Source organism: Ranitomeya imitator, chromosome 2 (assembly GCF_032444005.1).
Source record: "Ranitomeya imitator isolate aRanImi1 chromosome 2, aRanImi1.pri, whole genome shotgun sequence".
Classification (NCBI taxonomy): domain Eukaryota; kingdom Metazoa; phylum Chordata; class Amphibia; order Anura; family Dendrobatidae; genus Ranitomeya; species Ranitomeya imitator.
The window spans coordinates 135343707-135366846 of record NC_091283.1 but is presented as its reverse complement, the minus strand read 5'-3'; the positions used below and the strand labels follow the sequence as shown (position 1 = coordinate 135366846).

The window sequence follows — 23140 nt, the reverse complement described above, 5'->3', positions numbered from 1 at the left end:
CAATCTGGTTTAACTGCTGTTTAAGGCTGCTGTCACACTAGCAGTATTTGGTCAGTATTTTACATCAGTATTTGTAAGCCAAAACCAGGAGTGGAACAATTAGAGGAAAAGTATAATAGAAACATGTGCACCACTTCTGTATTTATCACCCACTCCTGGTTTTGGCTTACAAATACTGATGTAAAATACTGACCAAATACTGCTAGCGTGACGGCAGCCTAAGTGCTGCTGGGTCAGCTGATGTGGGTGGTGACCCCTTCCAACATCCTTTAAATGGTCACCTGATGCATCAGCTCACTGTTGGTGATAGAGTTTCTCTGGAGACCGGCCAATGAGTAAGGCGCTCTCTGGTGCCAGCATGTATCAGCTGTTTGAGGTCCTGGTGTTGTATCCTACACTGAGTGGAGTTTGGAGTCCGGCTTCAGTGTCATCTGCGGTGTGGAGCTTCGCAGCTGGGTCTTGAAGCTAAGTGTGGTGTTTTTTGTGTTTTTCACGATCCCCTGTGTGGTACTGTCAAGGTAAAAATATATGTCTTTATACTCTTTTGTACTTTTATATATTCTTATGCTGTGAAACAATAAGTTTTTCCCCTTTGCTTGCCAAATGCAAATTTAACTGTATTTAAGATGGCTGCCAGTATTCACCTTTGCCTTAGTTTTTGTACTTGCCAAGAATCTACTTTCGTTTCTGAAGCTGAAGTATCATCCCTGGAGAAATGGAAACTTAACCCCTTAGCGACCGCCGATACGCCTTTTAACGGCGGCCGCTAAGGGTACTTAAACCACAGCGCCGTTAATTAACGACGCTGTGGAAAAAGTCAATAGCGCCCCCCAGAGGCCGATTTTCTCCGGGGTCTGTCTCGGCTGCCGGGGGTAGCCGAGACCCCAGAGAACATGTTTCGGGGGGTTTTTAACCCACCCCGCATTTGCGATTGCCGGTAATTAACCGTTTACCGGCGATCGCAAAAAAAAACAAAAACGCGATCTCTTTTTAATTTCTCTGTCCTCCGATGTGATCGCACATCAGAGGACAGAGAAAAGGGGTCCCAGGTGGCCCCCCAATACTCACCTAGCTCCCCCGATGCTCCTCGTGTCTCCCGGTGGGCGCCGCCATCTTCAAAATGGCGGGCGCATGCGCAGTGCGCCCGCCGGCCGGCACCGGGAGAGTCTTTGGGGTCTCGGCTGCCGGGGGTAGCCGAGACCCCAAAGAGCATGATCGGGGTCGGTATTACCGACCCCTGTTTTGCGATCGCCGGTAATTAACTGTTTACCGGCGACCGCAAAAAAAAAAAAAAAAGTAAAGTGTAATTCTCTGTCCTCTGATGTGATCGCACATCAGAGGACAGAGAAATAGGGGGATTCGGGGACCCTAGCATACTCACCTAGGTCCCTGGATCCTCTTGCTGCTCCTCCTGGCCGCCGGCAGAAGAACATGGCGGGCGCATGCCCAGTGCGCCCGCCATCTGTCTCCATCTGCCGGCCGGCAGGAAAACAGCAGTTGGGGCTAAAATTAGGGGTAGGGTTAGGGGTAGGGGTAGGGTTAGGGGTAGGGTTAGGGGTAGGGGTAGGGTTAGGGGTAGGGCTAGGGTTAGGGCTAGGGTTGGGGCTAAATTTAGGGTTAGGGTTGGAGCTAAATTTAGGGTTAGGGTTGGGGCTAAATATAGGGTTAGGCTTCTTTCACACTTACGTCGGTACGGGGCCGTCGCAATGCGTCGGCCCGACATACCGACACACGTTGTGAAAATTGTGCACAACGTGGGCAGCAGCTGTAGTTTTTCAACGCATCCGCTGCCCAATCTATGTCCTGGGGAGGAGGGGGCGGAGTTACGGCCACGCATGCGCGGTCAGAAATGGCGGATGCGACGTACAAAAAAACGTTTCATTGAACGTTTTTTTGTGCCGACGCTCCGCCAAAACACAACTGATCCAGTGCACGACGGACGCGACGTGTGGCCATCCGTCACGATCCGTCGGCAATACAAGTCTATGGGCAAAAAACGCATCCTGCGGGCACATTTGCAGGATCCGTTTCTTGTCCAAAACGACGGATTGCGACGGAATGCCAAACGACGCAAGTGTGAAAGTAGCCTTAGGGCTAGGGTTAGGGTAGGGGCTAAAGTTAGGGCTAGGGTTGGGGCTAAAGTTAGGGTTAGAGCTGGGATTAGGGTTAGGGTTTGGATTAGGGTTGGTATTAGGGTTAGGGTTGGCATTAGGGTTACGCTTGGGATTAGGGTTAGGTTTGGGATTAGGGTTAAGGTTAGGGTTGTGATTAGGGGTGTATTGGGATTAGGGTTAGGTTTGAGGTTAGGGTTGAGATTAGGATTAGGGGTGTGTTGGATTTAGGGTTTTGATTAGGGTTATGGTTAGGGTTGACATTAGGCTTGTTTTGAGGTAAGGGTTGTGATTATGGTTAGGGTTAGTGATTAGGATTATGGATCAGGTTGGGCTTAGGGTTGGAGCTAGAATTGGGGGGTTTCCACTGTTTAGGTACATCAGGGGGTCTCCAAACACGACAGCCAATTTTGCGCTCAAAAAGTCAAATGGTGCTCCCTCCCTTCCGAGCTCTGCCGTGCGCCCAAACAGTGGTTTACCCCCACATATGGCGCATCAGCGTACTCGGGATAAATTGGACAACAACTTTTGGAGTCCAATTTCTCTTGTTACCCTTGTGAAAATAAAAACTTGGGGGCTAAAAAATTTTTTTTGTGGAAAAAAAAATATTTTTTATTTTCACGACTCTGCATTATAAACTTCTGTGAAGCACTTGGGCATTCAAGGTTCTCACCACACATCTAGATAAGTTCCATGGGGGGTCTAGTTTCCAAAATGGGGTCACTTGTGGGGGATTTCTACTGTTTAGGCACATCAGGGGCTCTCCAAACGCGACATGGCGTCCGATCTCAATTCCAGCCAATTCTACATTGAAAAAGTAAAACGGCACTCCTTCTCTTCCAAGCTCTGCGGTGCGCCCAAACAGTGGTTTACCCCCACATATTGGGTATCGACGTACTCAGAAGAAATTGCACAACCACTTTAGTTGTCTAATTTCTCCTGTTACCCTTGTGAAAATAAAAATTTGTGGGCAAAAAGATGATTTTTGTAGAAAAAATGCAATTTTTTTTTTCTCGGCTCTACGTTATAAACTGCTGTGAAGCACATGGGGGTTCAAAGTGCTCGCCACACATCTAGATAAGTTCCTTAAGGGGTCTAGTTTCCAAAATGGTGTCACTTGTGGGGAGTTTCCACTGTTTAGGTTTTGTAGAAATTAATTGAGTCTGAGAATTGCTGTATTCCGTTACTGTGGTTTTCCAAAACACCCCATGGGAGGGGGGAGTCAAATAGCTGCGTTATTGTTTTCTTTTGTGTTGAGGAATGCTGTAAATTCTTATTTCTGTGTTTAAAGCTGATGGGAGGGGAGAACCCCTGCGCGAATTGTTTTTTTTTTACTTCTCCTCTTTGTGCTGCGGGCCAGAGAAAGGGGGGCCGGTTGCGCTGAAGAATATGGAGTTGTGTATATTCTGTCCTTGGTTCAGTACGCGTTGAGTCCAGAAGAACTTAACCCATTCTGTATCAGCAGCTGCCGCGATCTTTATTCGCTCTCTAGTCCCCCTCCCCCCCCCCCCGCCGCAGCTTCAAGGACACGGCACGCAGCTCGGTTCCTTATCAGTGGCCCAAGAAACAGGTTCCAGCTCCAGCCCCCTCCCTTACACAAATCCAGTCTTACGCTCCAATATCCATTTTTAACCCTGTGTCTGGAAATCTCTCTCGCCATGTTAATTCTCAAACCAAGACAAGACAGATGGATTTGTAAATATTGCAGTCAGACAAACCCAGACTGGAGAAATACTTGTATAATCTGTGTTGCAACCCAACCTAAGTGAATTACACTGATTCCTGTCCAGATAAGATCACATGTAGTGATATAAGAAGCTGACACAGGATTGTGGGTAGTGGGGACATTAACTTTGGGAGTAAGCTGACAGTAATCCTTTTGGGAAGGAGCTGTAGACCAGCATGTCATGTCACCCCCAACCGGTCATCTAGTCACCCCCACCACCAGAGAACCAACCACATCAGGTAGTGTAAGACAGATACAGGAGTATTATCCCTGGAAGCCCTCTGACTAGCTAGCTACGCTAAAATAATTGGCTGACCCTGAGAACAAACCTTTCCCATTTTACAGACAAAGATAATATGATGGATGTATAGGTGCACCTGAGCAGACCTAGAGAGTTGGTGAGCCAAGATGATGGTCAGATGGTATTTGTTATATAACCCCTATGTAGATGAGTATAATGAGATGTGTTATAAAAAAAAAAAAATAGGGGGGATAGTGTTTCAGTATGTGGGTAATTTTTTTGTTTTTTGTTGTGTACACAGAGCAGGAAGCCATTGTTGCCACTGTTAGTTTTCGCAAGTATCTGGCAGATCTGAACTGTCAGGTTTCGGCCTCGAAACTTCGGTTCTGCCTTGGTCAAGTGATATTTTTGGGTCACTGTCTCCTTCAGGGTGCCAGACACCTCACAGAAGAAAGGAAAATAGCCGTCAGCTACAAAAGATGAGACTGAGCTCCAGCGTTTCCTTGGACTATGTACTTATTGTTGTCAGTGAATACCGGACACATCCCGCATAATGCTACCTCTCTACAAGGCCCTGAAAGACTGTTCAAGATATGCTGATGATTTTGGCAGATTCCACACAGGATACGCTGTTACTACGGAAGATACTGTAGTGCACGGAGCTGCACTCACTCCCTCCCTCCCTGTCAGCACAAGAAGCAGAATTTCGGGATCTGTCTACTGCATGTGTTCTGGCCAAAGACAGGCGGGCTGATATATACACGGACTCACAGTATGCATTTGGTATTGCTCATGATTTCGGAGCCCTATGGGCCAATCGAGGATTTGTTACTACCGCCGGGTCTCAGTGAAGAATGCTGAAGCTGTTAAAACCCTCATGGACTCAATTGAATTACCTACTCAGGTGGCCATTATCAAAGTTAAGGAGCATGGTACTATGGAACAGTCCACAGACTGGTGGTAACGCCTTTGCGGATATGCAGGCAAAAGCTGCTGCTCTCCTACCCATTGAACTGACCATACCAGCTATGGTGACCACACGCTCTCAGCGTAAACAGTTACAAGAAACACTGACTCTACAGGAACCTGATGATCTACGCCAGACTGAAGTTTTCTACCGGACCCCGCGAGACCGCTTAATGACGATGCAGAGAATGTCTCCAAAGGAAGAAGTGAAGCACTGGAAAGCTGATGGAGCACGTATTGACATGGTCGCTGGAAAAAGGACCAACCTGTGTGTCTCCCTAAGCGGATGTACCCTGCTATTGTCACGTGGGCGCATGGGCCCACACATCGAGGTAGCTGTCAGATCTGCAATCCCGGTCAACTTCAACGTGTACCCCCGAAGTATCTTGCTAAGCCCGACTATCCTTTCCAAAGGCTCCAGGTGGACCTCATCACGTTGCCGAAGTCTGGAAGGTATGAATATTGTCTGGTGGTTGTAGATATGTTCTCCAGTTGGCCAGAAGTATTCCCCATTACCAACGTGACTGCAAAGACCACAGCAAAGAAACTGATGATAGAAGTTATATGCAGATATGGTGTTCCAGAAGTTGCTGAAAGTGACCAAGGCCCGGACTTTTCTTCTCATGTGTATCAGGAGGTTCTGACAATGCTTGGATCCACTGTAGCCCTCCATACTCCGTACCATCCACAATCTAGTGGGAAAGTTAAGAGGCTGAACGGCACACTGAAGGGACAATTGACCAAAATGATGCAGGAGACTACGGCTCCATGGCCAGGGCTCTTACACATTCGTACTACCCCTATTGCAAAATATAGCCTGTCCCCATAGGAGATATTGTTTGGTGCTAGGTTCTCAGTTGTAAATTTTCAGTCTCAGTAGTTGTCAGAAGAAACTGACCGTGCTGTTCAATATGTTATTCAGCTTAGTAAAAATGTTGCTAACACCCATGTTTTAGTTTCTTTTTCCCTTCCAGATTCAGCAGAAACCGATATTGGTCACAATTTGAAGCCTGGTGGTCTTATGGTCGTGAAAAGCTATGTCAGTAAAACTTGAAGGAAAGAGCACCTGGATCCACGCTTCACATTGTAAAAGAGACCGGACCAGCGCTTAGTCACAGTGGTGATCGAAGGAAAATGTTGCTGTTGTTTTTGGTCCTGAGGCTGGGGGCCATCCTCGACCCTACCTTTCCGGACCCTATTGTAAATAAGAATACCGGTGCCACTATTCTCTGGGTAAATCTAACGGCCCCGGTAAATATCTGGAGATTTGATTTCTGCAATGTAGTCAAGTGACCCGAGACTCAGCGGGTGGTAGAGGGAATCATCCAGTATTATATATGTGTTCTCCATAGAAACACAAACAGCCCCAAGGAAAAATTTATGGTCAGAATGGGTAAGATACAATGTACGAGTCCAGAATATCTCTGTAGGATGTATTGCTTGTGCTGCAGCGAATATATATCTATACATACATGCATTGTTTTTTCCTGATGACAATACCACTGCCTGTGTTATGAATCTGTTGAAGGATTTAAAGCCCACTGATTGCTCAGATTATGTCACACTAATTCATGAAGAACCCACACTAAAGGTCCCAGGGGGGATAACCGTATTAGCTGATAATTATACCTGCTATAATTCCCACGACACTACAGGTACACCAGTAGGGGTCTTCGAGACAAGTTTCTGCAAAGAGAACAGTTCCCTAGATACTGACTTGCTAGTTAATCATACACAGTACATGTACGATATTTATTGGTTATGTGGAGATGGTAAGCTCCGTCCTAGGTTGCCTAATACCTGGACAGGTCAATGCACCATTGTTAAACTAGCTATGCAGTTCAAGATTTTACCTTGGGATCCAGAGACACCTGATGAATATACCAGAAAGAGGAGAAGTCTCGATCAGCTCCACATGAGTTATGAAGAAAATCTATTGGTATATGTCGATGGCATTGGAGTGCCAAGGGGGGTGCCTGACCAATTTAAAGCCCAGAACCAGATCTATGCTAGCTTTGTTTCTTTAATCCACAAGTGCAGATTAATAAAAATGTTGATGGGATCAATTACATATATTACAGTGAACAAAGGTTTGTCAATTTTATCTGTGATGCCTTCCAGGGTATTGTTGAGGAATTAGGCCCTAACACTAGAATGACCCTCCAAAACCGACTAGCCCTTGATATGATCTTAGCTGAGAAAGGAGGAGTCTGTGGGATGGTGGGAGAGGAGTGTTGTACCTATATCCTTCAGAACTCTGGGGTAAATGGAAAGACCATGATAGCTCTTAAAAAGATAAATGGGTTAGCAGCAGAATTAAAAACTAATGCAGGAGTAGACACATCTTTCTTTTCCGGTTGGTTGGGTGGGCTCAAAGGATTCCTTCAACAAGCTTGTCTGGTACTGATTGCTCTTCTTGTAGTTGGATCGATAATTCTCTGTTGTGTTATTCCCCTGTATAAAAAGGTTATTACTGAGGCAACTCCGACTGGCACCTTCCTCAACCAAGAAGTAGACCCACTAGAGTACAATGGCACTGATCCAGGGGAAATCTCTAAGTACGCCCCCTCAAGAAGTTAGACAAAACCCCTTACTCTCAGATGATGCTAAGAGATTTAGTTTAGGGACAGCGGGAGAACTCCATGTGAAGCTAGTGAAGGGTTCAGCTGCCTGGAGGCCTCTCACAAGGGGAGAGCTTCTGAGGTGTCTGGATGAAGAAATCCACCTCCCCTTTCCCCATCATATGGACAGTCTCGAAGGATCTTTCTTTTTAGGGAAAAACTTAGTGTTTAGGGGGGATTGTCAAGGTAAAAATATATGTCTTTATACTCTTTTGTACTTTTATATATTCTTATGCTGTGAAACAATAAGTTTTTCCCCTTTGCTTGCCAAATGCAAATTTAACTGTATTTAAGATGGCTGCCAGTATTCACCTTTGCCTTAGTTTTTGTACTTGCCAAGAATCTACTTTCGTTTCTGAAGCTGAAGTATCATCCCTGGAGAAATGGAAACTTAAAGTGACGTGGAGGAAGGAGGATCTATCATATGACGTCAGGCCAACTAGAAGGACTGAATACTAGATACATTGCTTAAACCCCGCATAACCCCGCCCTCTGCACACCTTCCCCCAATGGACCATATAATGTTGTGTATATGAAATAAACAGTTCAGTTGCTGTGAGGTTACCACTACGTGTGGAAGCATAAGCAGACTCTGAGTTTGAACCAGCTTTTGTCTGACTCATTCTTCACTCCGGTACCACTGCTTTTAATCTGATTTGGAATGACTGGTGGATGAAGGGTATTGTCGTGACGACCCCGACAGTACCACCTACAGTGGTGAGGCTAGTGCTTCTTGCTGGCCAGTGTACTAGCCAGGGCAGCGCGAGGTGACGACAACTAGAGACGAGGTTCCTGACGGTGGGGGGTGGAAGGACCCACTTAGGGCATTAGGGGAGTGCAGGGACAGGCTCAGATTTGTGCAGGAGGTGACCATTCCTTCATTTTCCTATTTATAGGGCCTTCCTCCCTCCTTTATCCATCCTGTTGTGAATTTGTTGTACCGACCCCCGTTTGGTCGCAATACTTATCGTGATAGTTTGCATCAGTTCATGTAAAGAACATGCCTACAACTGTGAACATTTGGTTTTCTTTTTATTGTGAACCAAACAACAAATAGGACAAAATAACTGAAAACTTCAGTGTGCATAACTGTTTAACCCCCCCTAAAGTCAGTACTTTGTAGAGCCTCCTTTTATGGCAATTACAGCTGCAAGTTGTTTTGGATGAGTTTCTATGAGCCTTCCACATCTTGCCACTAGGATTTTTCCCATTCCTCAAGGCAAAACTGCTCCAAATCCTTCAAGTTAAATGGTTTCCTAAGTTGAACAGCAATCTTCCAACAGTTAAAGAGAATAGATGAACAGCGCTCCAGCCAGGTGTAAATATATCAAAAAGAGGTATTTATTGAGCCATAAAAAGCAACGTTTCGACCACCTCCATGGTGGTCTCACCGACATAAGTCAAGCCGCAAGGGCACGTAATCATATACACTACATAACTAAATGTACAAGTATATCTTTCTTTCAAAAAATTTTTTTTTATCTGTGAGGGGATGACAGGAAAATTCACCTTTCAGCATGTTGTTACAACAAGCACACCTCAGACATGGAAAATTTCCATTTCTTGGTGCGCTCAAGGTTTGTTGAATTGAGATTTTTGATGTACCAATGTCTGATTTGACTAGTCTGTCCCCCAGATTACGTCCCCTCCTAAACGACATCATAGGGTAAGATTTAAAACCCTTAACCGACGGTAAGCTTCCAAGTCTGACTACGGATGCGCAGTTGGAGTAAGGTCTGGGCTTTGATTAGGCCACTCTAAAACATTTACACATTTCCCCTTAAACCACTTGAGTGTTGCTTTAGCAGTATGCTTTGGGTCATTGTCTTGTTGGAAGACCTTTGTCCCAGTCTCAAATCACTGACAGACTGAAACAGGTTTTGCTCTTGGGGTGATGATCCATTTTGGTTTGGCGCCAGACACAGCATTTATCTTGGTGGCCAAAAAGTAAAATTTTAGTCTCATCTGATTGCAGCACCTTCCTCCATATATTTAGGGAGTCTCCCACATGTTTTTTTGGCAAACTCCGAACGAGCCTTACAATTTTTGTGTGTAAGTAAGCTTTTTCTGCCCACTCTTGCATAAAGGCCACCTCTATGGAGTGTACGGCTTATTGTGGTCGTGTGGACAGATACTTCAGTCTCTGCTTGGGAGCACTGCAGCTCCATCAGGGTTAACTTTGGTCTATATGATGCCTCTGACTACTGCCTTCCTTGCCTCGGCCGAGAGTTTTGGTGAGCGGCCTCCTCTTAACATGATTGTTGTAGTACCATGTTTTTTCCATTTATGATCATAGATTTGTGGGTGGTCTGGGGTATCATCAGAGATTGGGATATTTTTTATAACCCATTTCTGACTTGCCCTTCTCAACAACTTTGTCCTTGACTTGTCTGGAGATCTCCTTGGTCTGCATGGTGTTTGGTAAGTGGTGCTTCTTGTTTAATGGTGTTGACGACTCTGTGGCCTTTTGGAAAAGGTGTGTAATAGAGTTGAGCGAATTTGTTCAGGTCCCCCCTTATTCGGCAAGCTATAGTGCTTATCGAATAAGCTGCAGGGAAACCGGCTTCCTGGATCGCTCCTGCTGTTCGGCTCCGTAGCTGCATGTGTCGCGGCTGTGTGACTGTCACAACACATGCATGGGGAGCCCAACAAACAAGCTCTCCATGCATGTGCTGTGACAGTGACACAGCCGTGACACATGCAGCTGCAGCAACGGGCAGCTAATCAGTCGATGCGATCCAGGAAGCTGGGTTCCCTCTGCAGCTTATTCTGTAAGAGCTATAGCTTGCCGAATAAGCGGGGACCAGAACATATTCATTCAACTCTAGTGTGTTTAGAATGATAGACCCTTTGACACTTAAACTGCACACAAGTGGACGTTCTTTTACTAAGCATGTGACTTATGAAAGTAATTGCTTGCACCAGAAATTTTAAGGGGCTTTATAGCAAAAGGGTTGAATACATATACACATGCCAACTTTTATTTCTTGATCCCATAAATTTAATTTATGCCTATATTTTTCTCACTGCACCAACTCAGAAAATTTAGTGCTGATGCATTACACACAATTCGGATTTAATAAATATTTAAACACAGGTTGTAATGTAACAAACTAGGTAAAAAGGCAAGCGGTGAATACTTTTGCAAGCCACTGTATATAAGCAAAGCATAATTAAAAATAATAATCATTACAATCCAGGCTCACTCACACTGGCATATAGTCTCTCATGCAAGAGAAACGGGAAGATTATGTTAATGAGACTTGCCTGACACTGTCAGAGTTTGATCCAAGTGTCCTCTTACTGAGATCCGATTCTCTCGCATGAGAGAATCCCAGCAAATGTGCGGAGAAAATGGATAACTTAATTTCTCCATTGCCTGAGTCAGCGTATGTCGGACTGCACCTCAATAACATCTCGGTGCAGTCCAATATTTTACTCGCATCCATAGACTTTTATGGGTGTGCATGATTCAATTATTATTGTTATTATTTATTTATATAGCACTAGTGTTGAGCGATACCGTCCGATACTTGAAAGTATCGGTATCGGATAGTATCGGCCGATACCCGAAAAATATCGGATATCGCCGATACCGATATCCGATACCAATACAAGTCAATGGGACATCAAGTATCGGAATGTATCCTCATGGATCCCAGGGTCTGAAGGAGAGGAAACTCTCCTTCAGGCCCTGGGATCCATATTAAAGTGTAAAATAAAGAATTAAAATAAAAAATATTGTTATATTCACCTCTCCGGCGGCCCCTGGACATCAGCGGGAGGATCCGGCGTCCGGCACGGCTTCTTTCTTCAAAATGCGCGCCTTCAGGACCTGTGGAATGACGTCCCGGCTTCTGATTGGTCGCGTGCCGCCCATGTGACCGCCACGCGACCAATCAGAAGCCGCGACGTCATTCCTCAGGTCCTAAAAGGCGCTCATTCTAGGACTTTAGCTGAGGAATGACGTCGCGGCTTCTGATTGGTCGCGTGGCGGTCACATGGGCGGCACGCGACCAATCAGAAGCCGGGACGTCATACCACAGGTCCTGAAGGCGCGCATTTTGAAGAAAGAAGCCGTGCCGGACGCCGGATCCTCCCGCTGATGTCCAGGGGCCGCCGGAGAGGTGAATATAACAATATTTTTTATTTTAATTCTTTATTTTACACTTCCGATACCGATACCCGATATCACAAAAATATCGGATCTCGGTATCGGAATTCCGATACCGCAAGTATCGGCCGATACCCGATACTTGCGGTATCGGAATGCTCAACACTATATAGCACCATTAATTCCATGGTGCTGTACATGAGAAAGGGGTTTATGGTACAGAGTTATAGATATCGGTTACAGTAAACAAATTTACAATGACAGACTGGTACAGAGGGGAGAAGACCCTGTCCTTGCGGACTTACATTCTATGGGATAATGGGGTAGAAACAGAAGGCCGGGGGTGCGGCAGCTCTGGTGGTGGTGAGGCAGCAGCTCTGGTGGTGGTGGTGAGGCAGCAGCTCTGGTGGTGGTGAGGTGGGAGAATGGTTATTGCAGGCTGTGGGCTTTCCTGAAGAGATGGGTTTTCAGGTTCCGTCTGAAGGATCCGAGGGTGGTGGATATTCAAATGTGTTGAGGGGTGGAATTCCAGAGGATGGGGGATATTCGGGAGAAATGTTGGAGGCGGTTGTGTGAAGAATGAATAAGTGTGGAGGAGAGTAGGAGGTCTTGGGAGGATCGGAGATTACGTGAGGGAAGATAGTGGGAGAATAGTTCAGAGATATAGGGAGGGGACAGGTTGTGGATGGCTTTGTAGATCAGTGTTAGTTTGAACTGGATTCGTTGGGGAATTGGGAGCCAGTGGAGGGATTTGCAGAGGGGAGAAGCAGGGGAGTAGCGAGGAGAGAGGTGGATTAGCCGGGCAGCAGAGTTGAGGACAGACTGGAGTGGTGCAAGAGAGTTAGCGGGGAGGCCACAGAGGAGGGTGTTGCAGTAATCAAGGAGGGACATGATGAGGGGGCATGCACAAGAGTTTTAGTAGATTGTGGGCTGAGGAAGGGATGGATTCTGGCAATATTTTTGAGTTGGAGGCAACAGGAAGTGGAAAGAGTTTGGACGTGTGGTTTGAAGGACAGGGCAGAGTCGAGAGTTACCTTGAGGCAGCAGATTTCAGGTGCCGGAGAGAGCGTGAAGCCGTTTACCATAATAGATAGATCAGGTGGGGGGATATGTGAGATGGGAGAAAGATGATGAGTTCGGTTTTGTCTACATTGAGATTTAGGGAGCGAGAAGTGAAGGAGGATATGGCTGATAGAAACTCTGGGATTCTGGACAGCAGAAAGGTGACATCTGGGCCAGAGAGGTAGATCTGAGTGTCGTCCGCATACAGGTAGTACTGGAAGCCATGGGACTTTACGAGTTGTCCTAGGCCAAGGGTATAGATGGAAAAAAGTAGGGGCCCTAAGAAAGAGCCTTGAGGGACTCCAACAGAGAGAGGACGGGATGAGGATGTAGTGTGGGAGTGGGAAACGCTAAATGTGCAGTCGGAAAGGTATGGGGCAATCCAGGACAGGGCAAGGCCTTTGATGCCAAGGGAAGAAAGAATCTGTAGCAGCAGGCAGTGGTCGACTGTGTCGAAAGCAGAGGACAGGTCGAGAAAAAAGAGGATGGAGAACTGTCTGTAAGCTTTGGCTGTGAGTAAGTGGATCGCCCCCCAATGGCCGTGGGGTACTCGGTACCGGGTCCTGCGGTTCACAGGGGGGGATGTCATGGTGGCTGACCTGGTCCGTGGCCCTGAGACATCCGTGTAAATAGGAAAGGTCTTTAAAGGGGATTAAGTTTGTGTTTGTGACGCCACCTGTGGTATTCGGTCAGGGTGACCGACGCTGCTTTAAGGGGTCCGCTGGGGTGATGTTATGGCAGCTAGATGGTATACCTTCCTACAGGTTAAGTATGTCCCCAGGGCTTCCCAGTGTGTAGATGGTAGGATGGTGAGAGGCACAGAGAAAAACGAGGACACAACGTTGCAGTCTCTTTACCTTTACTGAAGACTTCAGCATCCACAGTCCAGAGCACCAGATCACAGGGCAGGCAGAGTCCGGCCGGTTTGGAGGCAAGTCCAGAGTCCCCTTGTCCAGGTGGAAATCAGTAGCCTTCCCTTGTGCTGCAGTGTTGTAGTTCCTTACTGCCTAAGGCTTCACATAAGGTCCTCACAGATGTAATGTCTCTCTCTCTGTCCCCCATATAGGATAGGACAAACCCGTATGACTGGTGGCTTGAGGCTGTTTGTAGGGACTCTATCACGTCCCGGCCTCCAAAGGTTGCCACCGTGCCTCCTGGGTGTAGGGCGGACAGGTAACTTGCAATTAGCTGTCCTGCCGGTCTCTGAAGCAAAGCATAAAGGTCCTTACTCCCTCGGTGTCCGGCTACCAGGCTTCTGCACCTCAGAAGGAGGCAGCCTGTGTAGGGCTGGTCCCCTTCTGGTATCCTCCCTTTTGCTACGACTTCCTTCACGCTCGCTGCAATACAGTTCTGCCTTCTGAATGTCTCTCTCTGGGAGCTGCAGCTCTGAGGGCATGCACAGCTCCTTTGGACTGTCTGTCCACCTCAGGCTCAAGTCTGGAACGTTCTACCTTTCCCTACAGACTACCAGTTATATATCTGTGGGGAGTGACCTAATAAATAGGAGCAGGAGCTCCCCCTGGTGGCCTGGAGTGTGAAATGTGTTGCATGTTTGTGATACCTGGATGCAGTTATCCTTCTTTGCCTCCAAACTTAGCATCACTCTCCCCGAGAGGAAAGCAATACCACTGCGATGACCAGGACTCTGGGGCGCCGCATAAGTCATTAGTAATTTTGGTGAGGGCAGTTTCGGTGGAGTGGTTTGGGCAGTTTCAATTATTGAAGGCACTCCCTGCATACTGCGATTATTAAAATTAAATTGCAGATTTGCAATGTCCCTTAGTATAGCATTGGTCCCAGTGCTATCAAATAAAACCTCACATAGCACTCAGCCATGTTATATGCCAGTGTGAATAAGCCCTTAGGGTACACATGTATGGAGGGGCCTCATGAGCTGTGCCATCTCATACAGGGCTGATGCTGGCTGTAAAACATAGCTGGCATTTTCCTGTAGGAGCTTATAGTTAACTCTTTCAATTCTCCAGTCAAGAAATTACAGCAGCATTTAAATAGCATGATTGCCATTAGGTTACCATGGCATTTGAGTCAAGATGAAAGAACACTTTCCCACTATCTTAGTAATCCTCAGAAGCTCAACCATCAAACAATCACAGGTTAAAGTCTATTATAGGGATTTTATGTTATATACCAACACAAAGTGTGAGAATATTAGTGATCAAACAGCATAATGAAAACCAAAGAACACACCAGACAGGTCATACATAAAGCTGTGGAAAAAAGTAAATGAGGTATAGGTTGCAAAAAAAAACACCCAAGTTCTGAAAATCTCATGGATCACTATTCAATAAATCATCCAAAAATGCAAAAAGTATGGCACTACCAAGACATCAAGACATGGCTATCCACCTAAACTGACATCGCAAGCAAGGAGAGAACTAATTAGTGAAGCAGCCAAGAGCCCTATGGTCATTCAAGAGGAGCTACAGAGATCCACAGCTCAGGTGGGAGACTATGTCCACAGAACAACTATTAGTAGTATACTCAAAATGTGGTCTTTATGGAAGAGTGGCAAGAATAAAGCCATTTTTGAAAGTAAGCCATAAGAAGTCCCATTTGAATTTTGCAAAAAGCTATGTAGGGGACACAGCTAGTATGAGCAAGAGGGTGCTCTGGTCAGATGAGACCTAAGTAGAACTTTTTGGCTAAATGCAAGACGATATGTGTGGCAGAAAACTAACACTGCACATCACCCTGAAAACACCATCCTCACTGTCCGACATGGTGGTGACAGCATCATGCTGTGGAGATGCTTTTCTCTAGTTGGGACAGAGAAGCTGGTCAGAGTTGAAGGGAAGATGGATGGACCAAAAGACAGGGCAATCCTGGAGGAAGTCCAGTAAGTAGGGCATTGATTCACCTTCCAGCAGGACAATGACCCTAAACATCCTGCCAGAGCTATAATGGAAAGGTTTAGAGCAAAGCATATTCATGCGTGTCAATGACACAGTCCAGACTGAAATCCCATTGAGAATCTGTTGTAAGACCTGAAAATTGCTGTTCACTGATGCCTCCATCAAATTTCACTGAGCTAGAGCTGGTTTGCAAAGAAGAATGAGCAAAAATTTCAGACTGTAGCTGTGCAAAACTGGTAGAGACATACCCGAAAAGACTTACAGTAGTAATTGCGGCAAATGGTGGTAGTACAAAATACTTACAACTAAGTGAAAAAAAAGACAACTGGTATGAGAAAATATTGATACAAGCAAAATGTTTTATTATTATTATTTATGTATTTAAGAATCTCTAATATATTCAATATATATACCGTATATACTCGAATATAAGCCGAGATTTTCAGCCCATTTTTGGGGGCTGAAAGTCCCCCTCTCAGCTTATACTCGAGTCATACCCGGGGGTCAGCAGGGGAGGGGGGGCGGGGGCTGTCTAGTTATACTTACCTACTCCCGCGCGGTCCCTGGACGTCCCTGCTTCTTCCAGCGCTGCAGATTCTTCCTGTACTGAGCGGTCACATGGTACCGCTCATTACAGTAATGAATATGCGGCTCCACCTTCCATAGAGGTGGAGCCGCATATTCATTACTGTAATGAGCGGTAACTGTGACGGCTCAATACAGGAAGAAGATGCAGCGCTGGAAGAAGCAGGGACACAGCGCCAGGAGCAGGTAAGTATATGGGGAGGGGGAGCGCAGCGCTGCGCGATATTTACCTCTCCTCGTTCCAGTGCGGCTCCGTCTTCAGCGTCCTCTGGCTGTGACGCTCAGGTCAGAGGGCGCGGTGACGTAGTCAGTGCGCGCCCTCTGCTGAACGTCAGTTTCGAAGACGGAGCCGCACGAGGAGCAGGTAACTATTGAAAGTGCCTGGGGTCCTGAGCGAAGAGAGGTGAGTATGTGATTTTTTTTATTTTTTTTTTATCGCAGCAAAAGCATATGGGGCAAGTGACTATACGAAGCATCTTATGGGGCCATAACACTTGTGCAGCACTATATGGGGCAAGTGACTGTACGGAGCATCTTATGGGGCCATAACGCTTGTGCAGCACTATATAGGGCAAATATCTCTATGGAGCATCTTATGGGACCCGTATTACCCTTTATGCAGGATTATATGGGGCATATTTTAATATGGAGCATCTAATGGGGCCCATCAAACTTTATTGAGCATTATATGGGGCTCCTGATTCAATATGGATATTCAAAAACACTTAACCTACTGATGTCTCAATTAATTTTACTTTTATTGGTATTTATTTTTACTTTTGAAATTTACCGGTAGCTGCTGCATTTTCCACCCTAGGCTTATACTCGAGTCATTACGTTCTCCCAGTTTTTTGTGGCAATATTAGGGGGGGGTCGGCTTATACTCGGGTCGGCTTATACTCGAGTATATACGGTATATATAATGTGTGTGTGTTCCATTTTTCTGCACAATTAATGTCAAAGAAAAAAGAAAAAAGTCAATGGCGGAATTGCTTTTTCAGTTTCACCCCACTTTTTTTCAGTACATTACATTATACAACAATATCTATTATTGTTATGGCTCTTTAAAAAAAAGGAGGGGGAAAACTAAAGTGCAAAACTGAAAAATTGGCAGGTACGGAGGAGGTTAAGGTAGTATGATCTTGTTCACTTAGAAATGTTCTGTTCCACCTATAAATGTAAACTGATAGTTTAAAAGGGAAACTGTCAGTTTTTTTTTATACCTTATATAAGTTATAATGAATGAAACGTTTCACTAACTAAAATATGATTACTGGTTTGTATCTGCATTTTACTTACATGCAATAGTTTCCAGGGTTTTGGTGTCCAAATTGGGCAAATTCCACACTGATTCCAACACAGCCTCCAGCCCTGGGTCATTTAATTTTGTTCTTACTTCAAACTCATAAAGAAGTAAAATAATCTCAGTAGGGTCCGAGGAAAACTCTCCTGAGGAAAATACAAAAATATGTATACCTTTGCTTTGTCTATGCAATTATTGACAGATATTAAATGGAACCTGTCAGCTGCCCTAGCCCCCTGCCTGCCATGTCTCTACTGAACCCTATTTCTATATTCTACCAAGCTCCTTCTTATACCTTGCAGATTTCTCTATTATTGTAAAATCAAGTTTTAATCTGGACATACTGCAATTCTGTGAGGACCAGCATAGTGTGCCAGTGATTCCCAGAGGTGAATCTTCACTCCCATCTTGTAAGCACAACCCTCGGGTGATTTACATGATTTGCAAGAGCAAAGTACCTGGCAGCTGTTTGCAACTCTTACACCAGGGGCAGGTATATCATTGGTGCAACCTGTGCAGCCACAGGAGGACCCAAGAGTTAAGGAGGGCCTATTTCTGCCTCCAAAATAGGTGACATTTGCATTATGATGAGCTGTTGGACTGTAAAGAGCCCATATGACGTTCTTGCACAGGGGGCATTTTTCAGTCTCTTGTCCACCAGCGTCTTAGACAGCATTCTACCTCCGTAAAACTAAGGTATATGTTCCCCAGCGGCCTCAGGGAAGCATATCATCCCACACATGCCTGAGCTTTGCAAAAAGTTGACAACGAAGAGTTGAGAGGATTATTCTGGTGGAATCAATGCCACGCTGGACTAGACCTCCCACAGATTTAATAATTGTGAGCAGAGATAAAAACTTTATTTTACAATCATAGAATAGCTAAGGTATAAAAAGGAGCTTGTAAAAATGTAGAACTACCCGTGTTTCCCCGAAAGTAAGACCCTGTCTTACATTAATTTTAACCCAAAAAGTCCCACCCTGTCTTACTTTCGGGGGAGGTCTTACATTAGCCGAAAAAAAAAATGACAATTTCTTTTTAACCAATAAATTAACATTTATTAACATACCATACCATACCATAACAGTGCCGTATCCCACTGCACACAGCCCCATACCCCATAACAGTGCCGTATCCCACTGCACACAGCCCCATACCCGATAACAGTGCCGTATCCCACTGCACACAGCCCCATACCCCATAACAGTGCCGTATCCCACTGCACACAGCCCCATACCCTATACAGTACATGTTTCCCTACTTGGTTTTTAAATGCTGGACGTTTTCCTCTGCGGTGCGGCTGTGGGTGCGGAAGGCCTGTGCTGCAGGGAACGCTGTGCCAATCAGCAGGGAAACAGCGGTGACGTGGGGCTGGGGCGGCCAATTACAGCCCGAGCTGCTGGGCCAATCAGCACTCGAGCTGATTGGCCAATCAGCGCTCGAGCCGGGGGCCGGCGGTGACGTGGGGAGCAGGGGCGGCCAATGAGCTGTTGAGCTGGGCGGATTGCGGGGTTAACACGGCGAGTTAACCCCATGAGCGCTGGACCCGCCCAGCTGCACCTGAGGACACCTCTGGAGCCTGGGGACCCAATGGGGGACAGCGGCGGCCCAAAGGTAAGGGCCTTACATTTCACAGCGGCCCCCCCAACCCTGCCTTACATTCGGGGGAGGCCTTACATTGGAGGACCCCCCCGAAACCCCCACCCTGTCTTACTTTCGGGGGGGTCCTACTTTCAGGGAAACACGGTAGTGTGCAGTAGAGACATGGTGGCTGTTCAGGGGGCACACAGGTTCTCTTTAAGAGCTGCAGTATATTTTATGAAGCAGTCTGCCTGAATGGCTCCAGTCAAATCAATAGCACAGAGCTGCAGTACCAGGGGCAACCACAACCAGATCTCTTTGAGAAAATACTGATGATGTATTCAAAGAAAATTCTATTCATGATTTTAGTAAAACAGGCCCACTAAGGTAATTTTAGATACCCAATACAAGTTTCTATCCTGTTGTTTACACTTTAGGTCTTTAAGATCAAGAGCAATAACAAGTAATGCTACCGGGACCCGAACTGTATGGGCTTCTACGTTATTTCCTCTGATGGCTAAAATGGGAATAACTGTCCAGCTTTAACCTTTGGAGGTGGAGCTGCGCTATTTCTGCAAGTCCCATAGAAATTAATAGGAGCTACAGAAATTGAATAGTGCAGCAAACAATGCTGTTTCCATAACACCGATGAATACTGCAGAGGAGAAGAAGCTCTTAGTGTTAAGTGTGGCGTGCATGATGAGGGTTGGACAGAGCATAATGTCTGTAAAGTGCAGTGTTGACCAATAGCTGCAGAGCAATAAGTAATGTGATTTTGGCAATTTCTATTCTACGTCCTAGTAATACTGATAATAGCATGTAGCAGTATTGCTCACATTTTTACATATCCTAGGGTCAAGCACAGTGACAGCCATGCTGCAGAATGCAAGTGTAGCAGCAATGTTCTTTCAAGCGCATCCATCTTTTAATACCTCTATAATAGAGATGTGCAGCTACAAGATCGGCTTTCAATATACGATAGTAACCATAAGGGCTCATACTCACTTGCATGAAATATGGCCGAGTCTCGCATGGTAACACCTGACTCTGCCGCCGGCACTAGGGAGGGGAGCGTGCAGCTCCATGTATTGCTATGCGGCCCCATGCTCCGCTCTGGGGTGCCGGCGGCAGAGCCGGGTTTTAACATGCGAGACTCGCCCGTATTTCTCGCATGTGTGAACCCGGTCTAATAGGAACATTTGAAAGAGTGGATTCTGTATTGTGACAATAATATACCTGTAGACTGTAAAATAACCCATATATCTCGACAAAGGTTAATATTTTCTAGGGCCTTCGTGAGCAGCTGAACCTGCAAAAAAATATACACTACGGTATAGTAAAAAATCAATCGGGACAAGCATTGCATACATGTGGAACAAAGATTTGAAACTATTTAAGACACTTTGCATCCCTGTCCCTCACAGTAATGTTGCATACATCTTTCCAAATTAGGTTCCTGACGGCTGCTGTACATGTTTCAAAACTGCTCCATAAGGTTTCCTATTAGTGATGAGCGAGTGTGGTCTGATAAGTTGTTAACAAACAGGCAATCCCTGCATATGTTGCATCTACCGATCATACACGAGACATGCAGGCCCGGCAACTGAAGCATTTTTTTCGAGCATGCCAAAAATACTCGACTAGTACACGAGTGTGCTCGTGTAAAACCTTATCCGAGCACGCTCGCTGATCACTATTGCCTATGTCTTTATTTTCTGAACTGAATATTAGATCTTTAAAGGGAATCGGTCACTCCAAAAATCGTATATGAGCTAAGGCCACCAGCATCAGGGGCTTACCTACAGCATTCTGTAATGCTGTAGATAAGCCCCCGATTTATCCTGAAAGGGAAGAAAAACAGGTTATATTATACTCACCCAGGGGCGGTCCCGCTGCGGTCTGGTCCGATGGGCATTGCGGTCCGGGTCCAGTGCCTCCTATCCTCATACGATGACGTCCTCTTCTTGTCTTCACGCTCCGGCGCAGGCGTACTTTGTCCGCCCTGTTGAGGACAAAGCAAAGTACTGCAGTGCGCAGGTGCAGGTAAAGCTCAGAAAGGCTAGGCGCCTGCGCACTGCAGTAGTTTGCTCTGCCCTCAACAGGGCAGACAAAGTACGCCGGAGCCGCGGCATTAAGACTAGAAGAGGACGTCATCGTATGAAGATGGGAGGTGCCGGACCTGGACCGCGACGCCCATCGGACGGGACTGCAGCGAGACCGCCCCTGGGTGAGTATAATATAAACTGTTTTTGTTATCTTTCAGGATACATCGGGGGCTTATCTACAGCATTACAGAATGCTGCAGATAAGCCCCTGATGCCGGTGGCCTTAGTTCATATACGATTTTTGGGGTGACAGATTCCCTTTAATTTGGGACCGTGGAACTTCTCACTCACCACTAGCAAGCCAGCCTGTGGGTAAGTAAAACTGCTGAAAATAGAAAAAATATCAACACAAAAAATAGCTGAATATTATCTTTTATCTATTATCATATCATATTGCATAGGCTACTTCAGGTCACATATACAGTAGATGAATATTACAAGTTCCCTATGATTCTCACTTGTTCTTCATCATTACTTTGGACCTGTTTCAGGATGCACCATCTAAGGTCGGAGATATTACCCTCTCTTTATAGTAAGCGTTTTGCAACTCTATTCTCAACATACTTTGTGTTATTTCCACTTTCTAGTCCAAATGTTTTTCCCATCTCTTCCCCTGTCCACATTTTTTTCCTATATATCTTAATAGCAGATAGCAGATCTATCTATGTTCATTCAAACGGATCCTCGGACCTTTAAGAGCATTCAGTCTTGTAGCCAGTTCTTACAACCTCACAGAATATGTAACAGCGATGCAGAATATCACAAGCACATGTTACAAATAAGAGACATTTGTTGAGAGAGGTTATAATAGAATGGACGTGTTTAAAGTGGGATAAGAATCAGGGATCAAAACTCGAGAGCAAGTGGGAGCCCCTAAAAAAATGGAAAAAAAAGAGACGGATCAGAGACCAATGTTTTCATGCACCATTCCGAACTGATTAGAAAAATGATTTTGAAACAGTTGAATTTATTGAAATGAGAGCCTAAATACACTAAGTTTTTAAATGATGTTCCAAGATTTGTCTGTCATAAAGGTAGGTCTTTTTTTTACATTTGAGAGACGACATTAGGAAGAAATAAACAACTAGACACTTTCCTGAATAGAGAAAGGGATAGGACTTTCCCTTGTTCGCGATGCTAAAATTGTAATTCTGTTACAAAAAGAGAAAGTGTGCACCATCCCTCCTGTCCATGGCCATATCAGTGACAGAATTTTTTATAGTGAAAGCAAAATTGTCATCTAATTCTTTAAATGTTCATGTGGAAAGGTATACATTGAACAGACCTATAAGATGGGGATTATCCTTTTGAATGAATATCGATCTGATATTAAGATCTATAGGGAAAGAGAAGGTAAAAAGTAACAAAAAGTATGGTGAACCAACAGCTGGAAAATATTCTTTAGATGGTGAATCTTCAAACAGATGATCAAGGGCAACAGTGAATTAAATGTTTTACAGGTGGAGACATATTTTTTATATATCTTTTGTAATCTATTTGTTCAAAAGGCCTAAATTATTATTGTAATTTTAATGTATTTTTATGATTGTTGAATATGCAATTTTGTTAGTAAATTAGTAAATGAATTGGAGTATAAAAATGATATGCTATAGTTATTATATGTCCAAAATTAAGTATGGCATATTTGCTAAATGAATACCGTAAGTCATATATATTATAAAATGTTAAATTGTTGATTTGTGCTACATGTACTTGCTGCTTTGCATGTATTTTGCGTTTATTGCATTTTTGATACATTGACTATAATTGGTTGATGGTTGTGTCAGTTTAAGGTTATGTTTCCACAATGACTTTTTGGTGAGTCTTACATTGCATATTTGCAAAAAAAATG

General features: G+C 45.1%; 1 protein-coding gene across 1 annotated transcript in view; it reads right to left on the bottom strand.

The window, feature by feature from the left end:
- Nucleotides 1-23140, bottom strand: part of TEX11 (testis expressed 11) — a 222369-nt gene that overhangs the window by 35361 nt on the left and 163868 nt on the right. Inside the window, exons 23-24 of the mRNA XM_069754504.1 lie at nucleotides 20420-20492; nucleotides 17599-17748 (exon numbers count right to left, since the gene is read on the bottom strand). Coding sequence (XP_069610605.1) covers nucleotides 17599-17748; nucleotides 20420-20492 — 223 coding nt within the window. The remainder of the gene's footprint in view (nucleotides 1-17598; nucleotides 17749-20419; nucleotides 20493-23140) is intronic.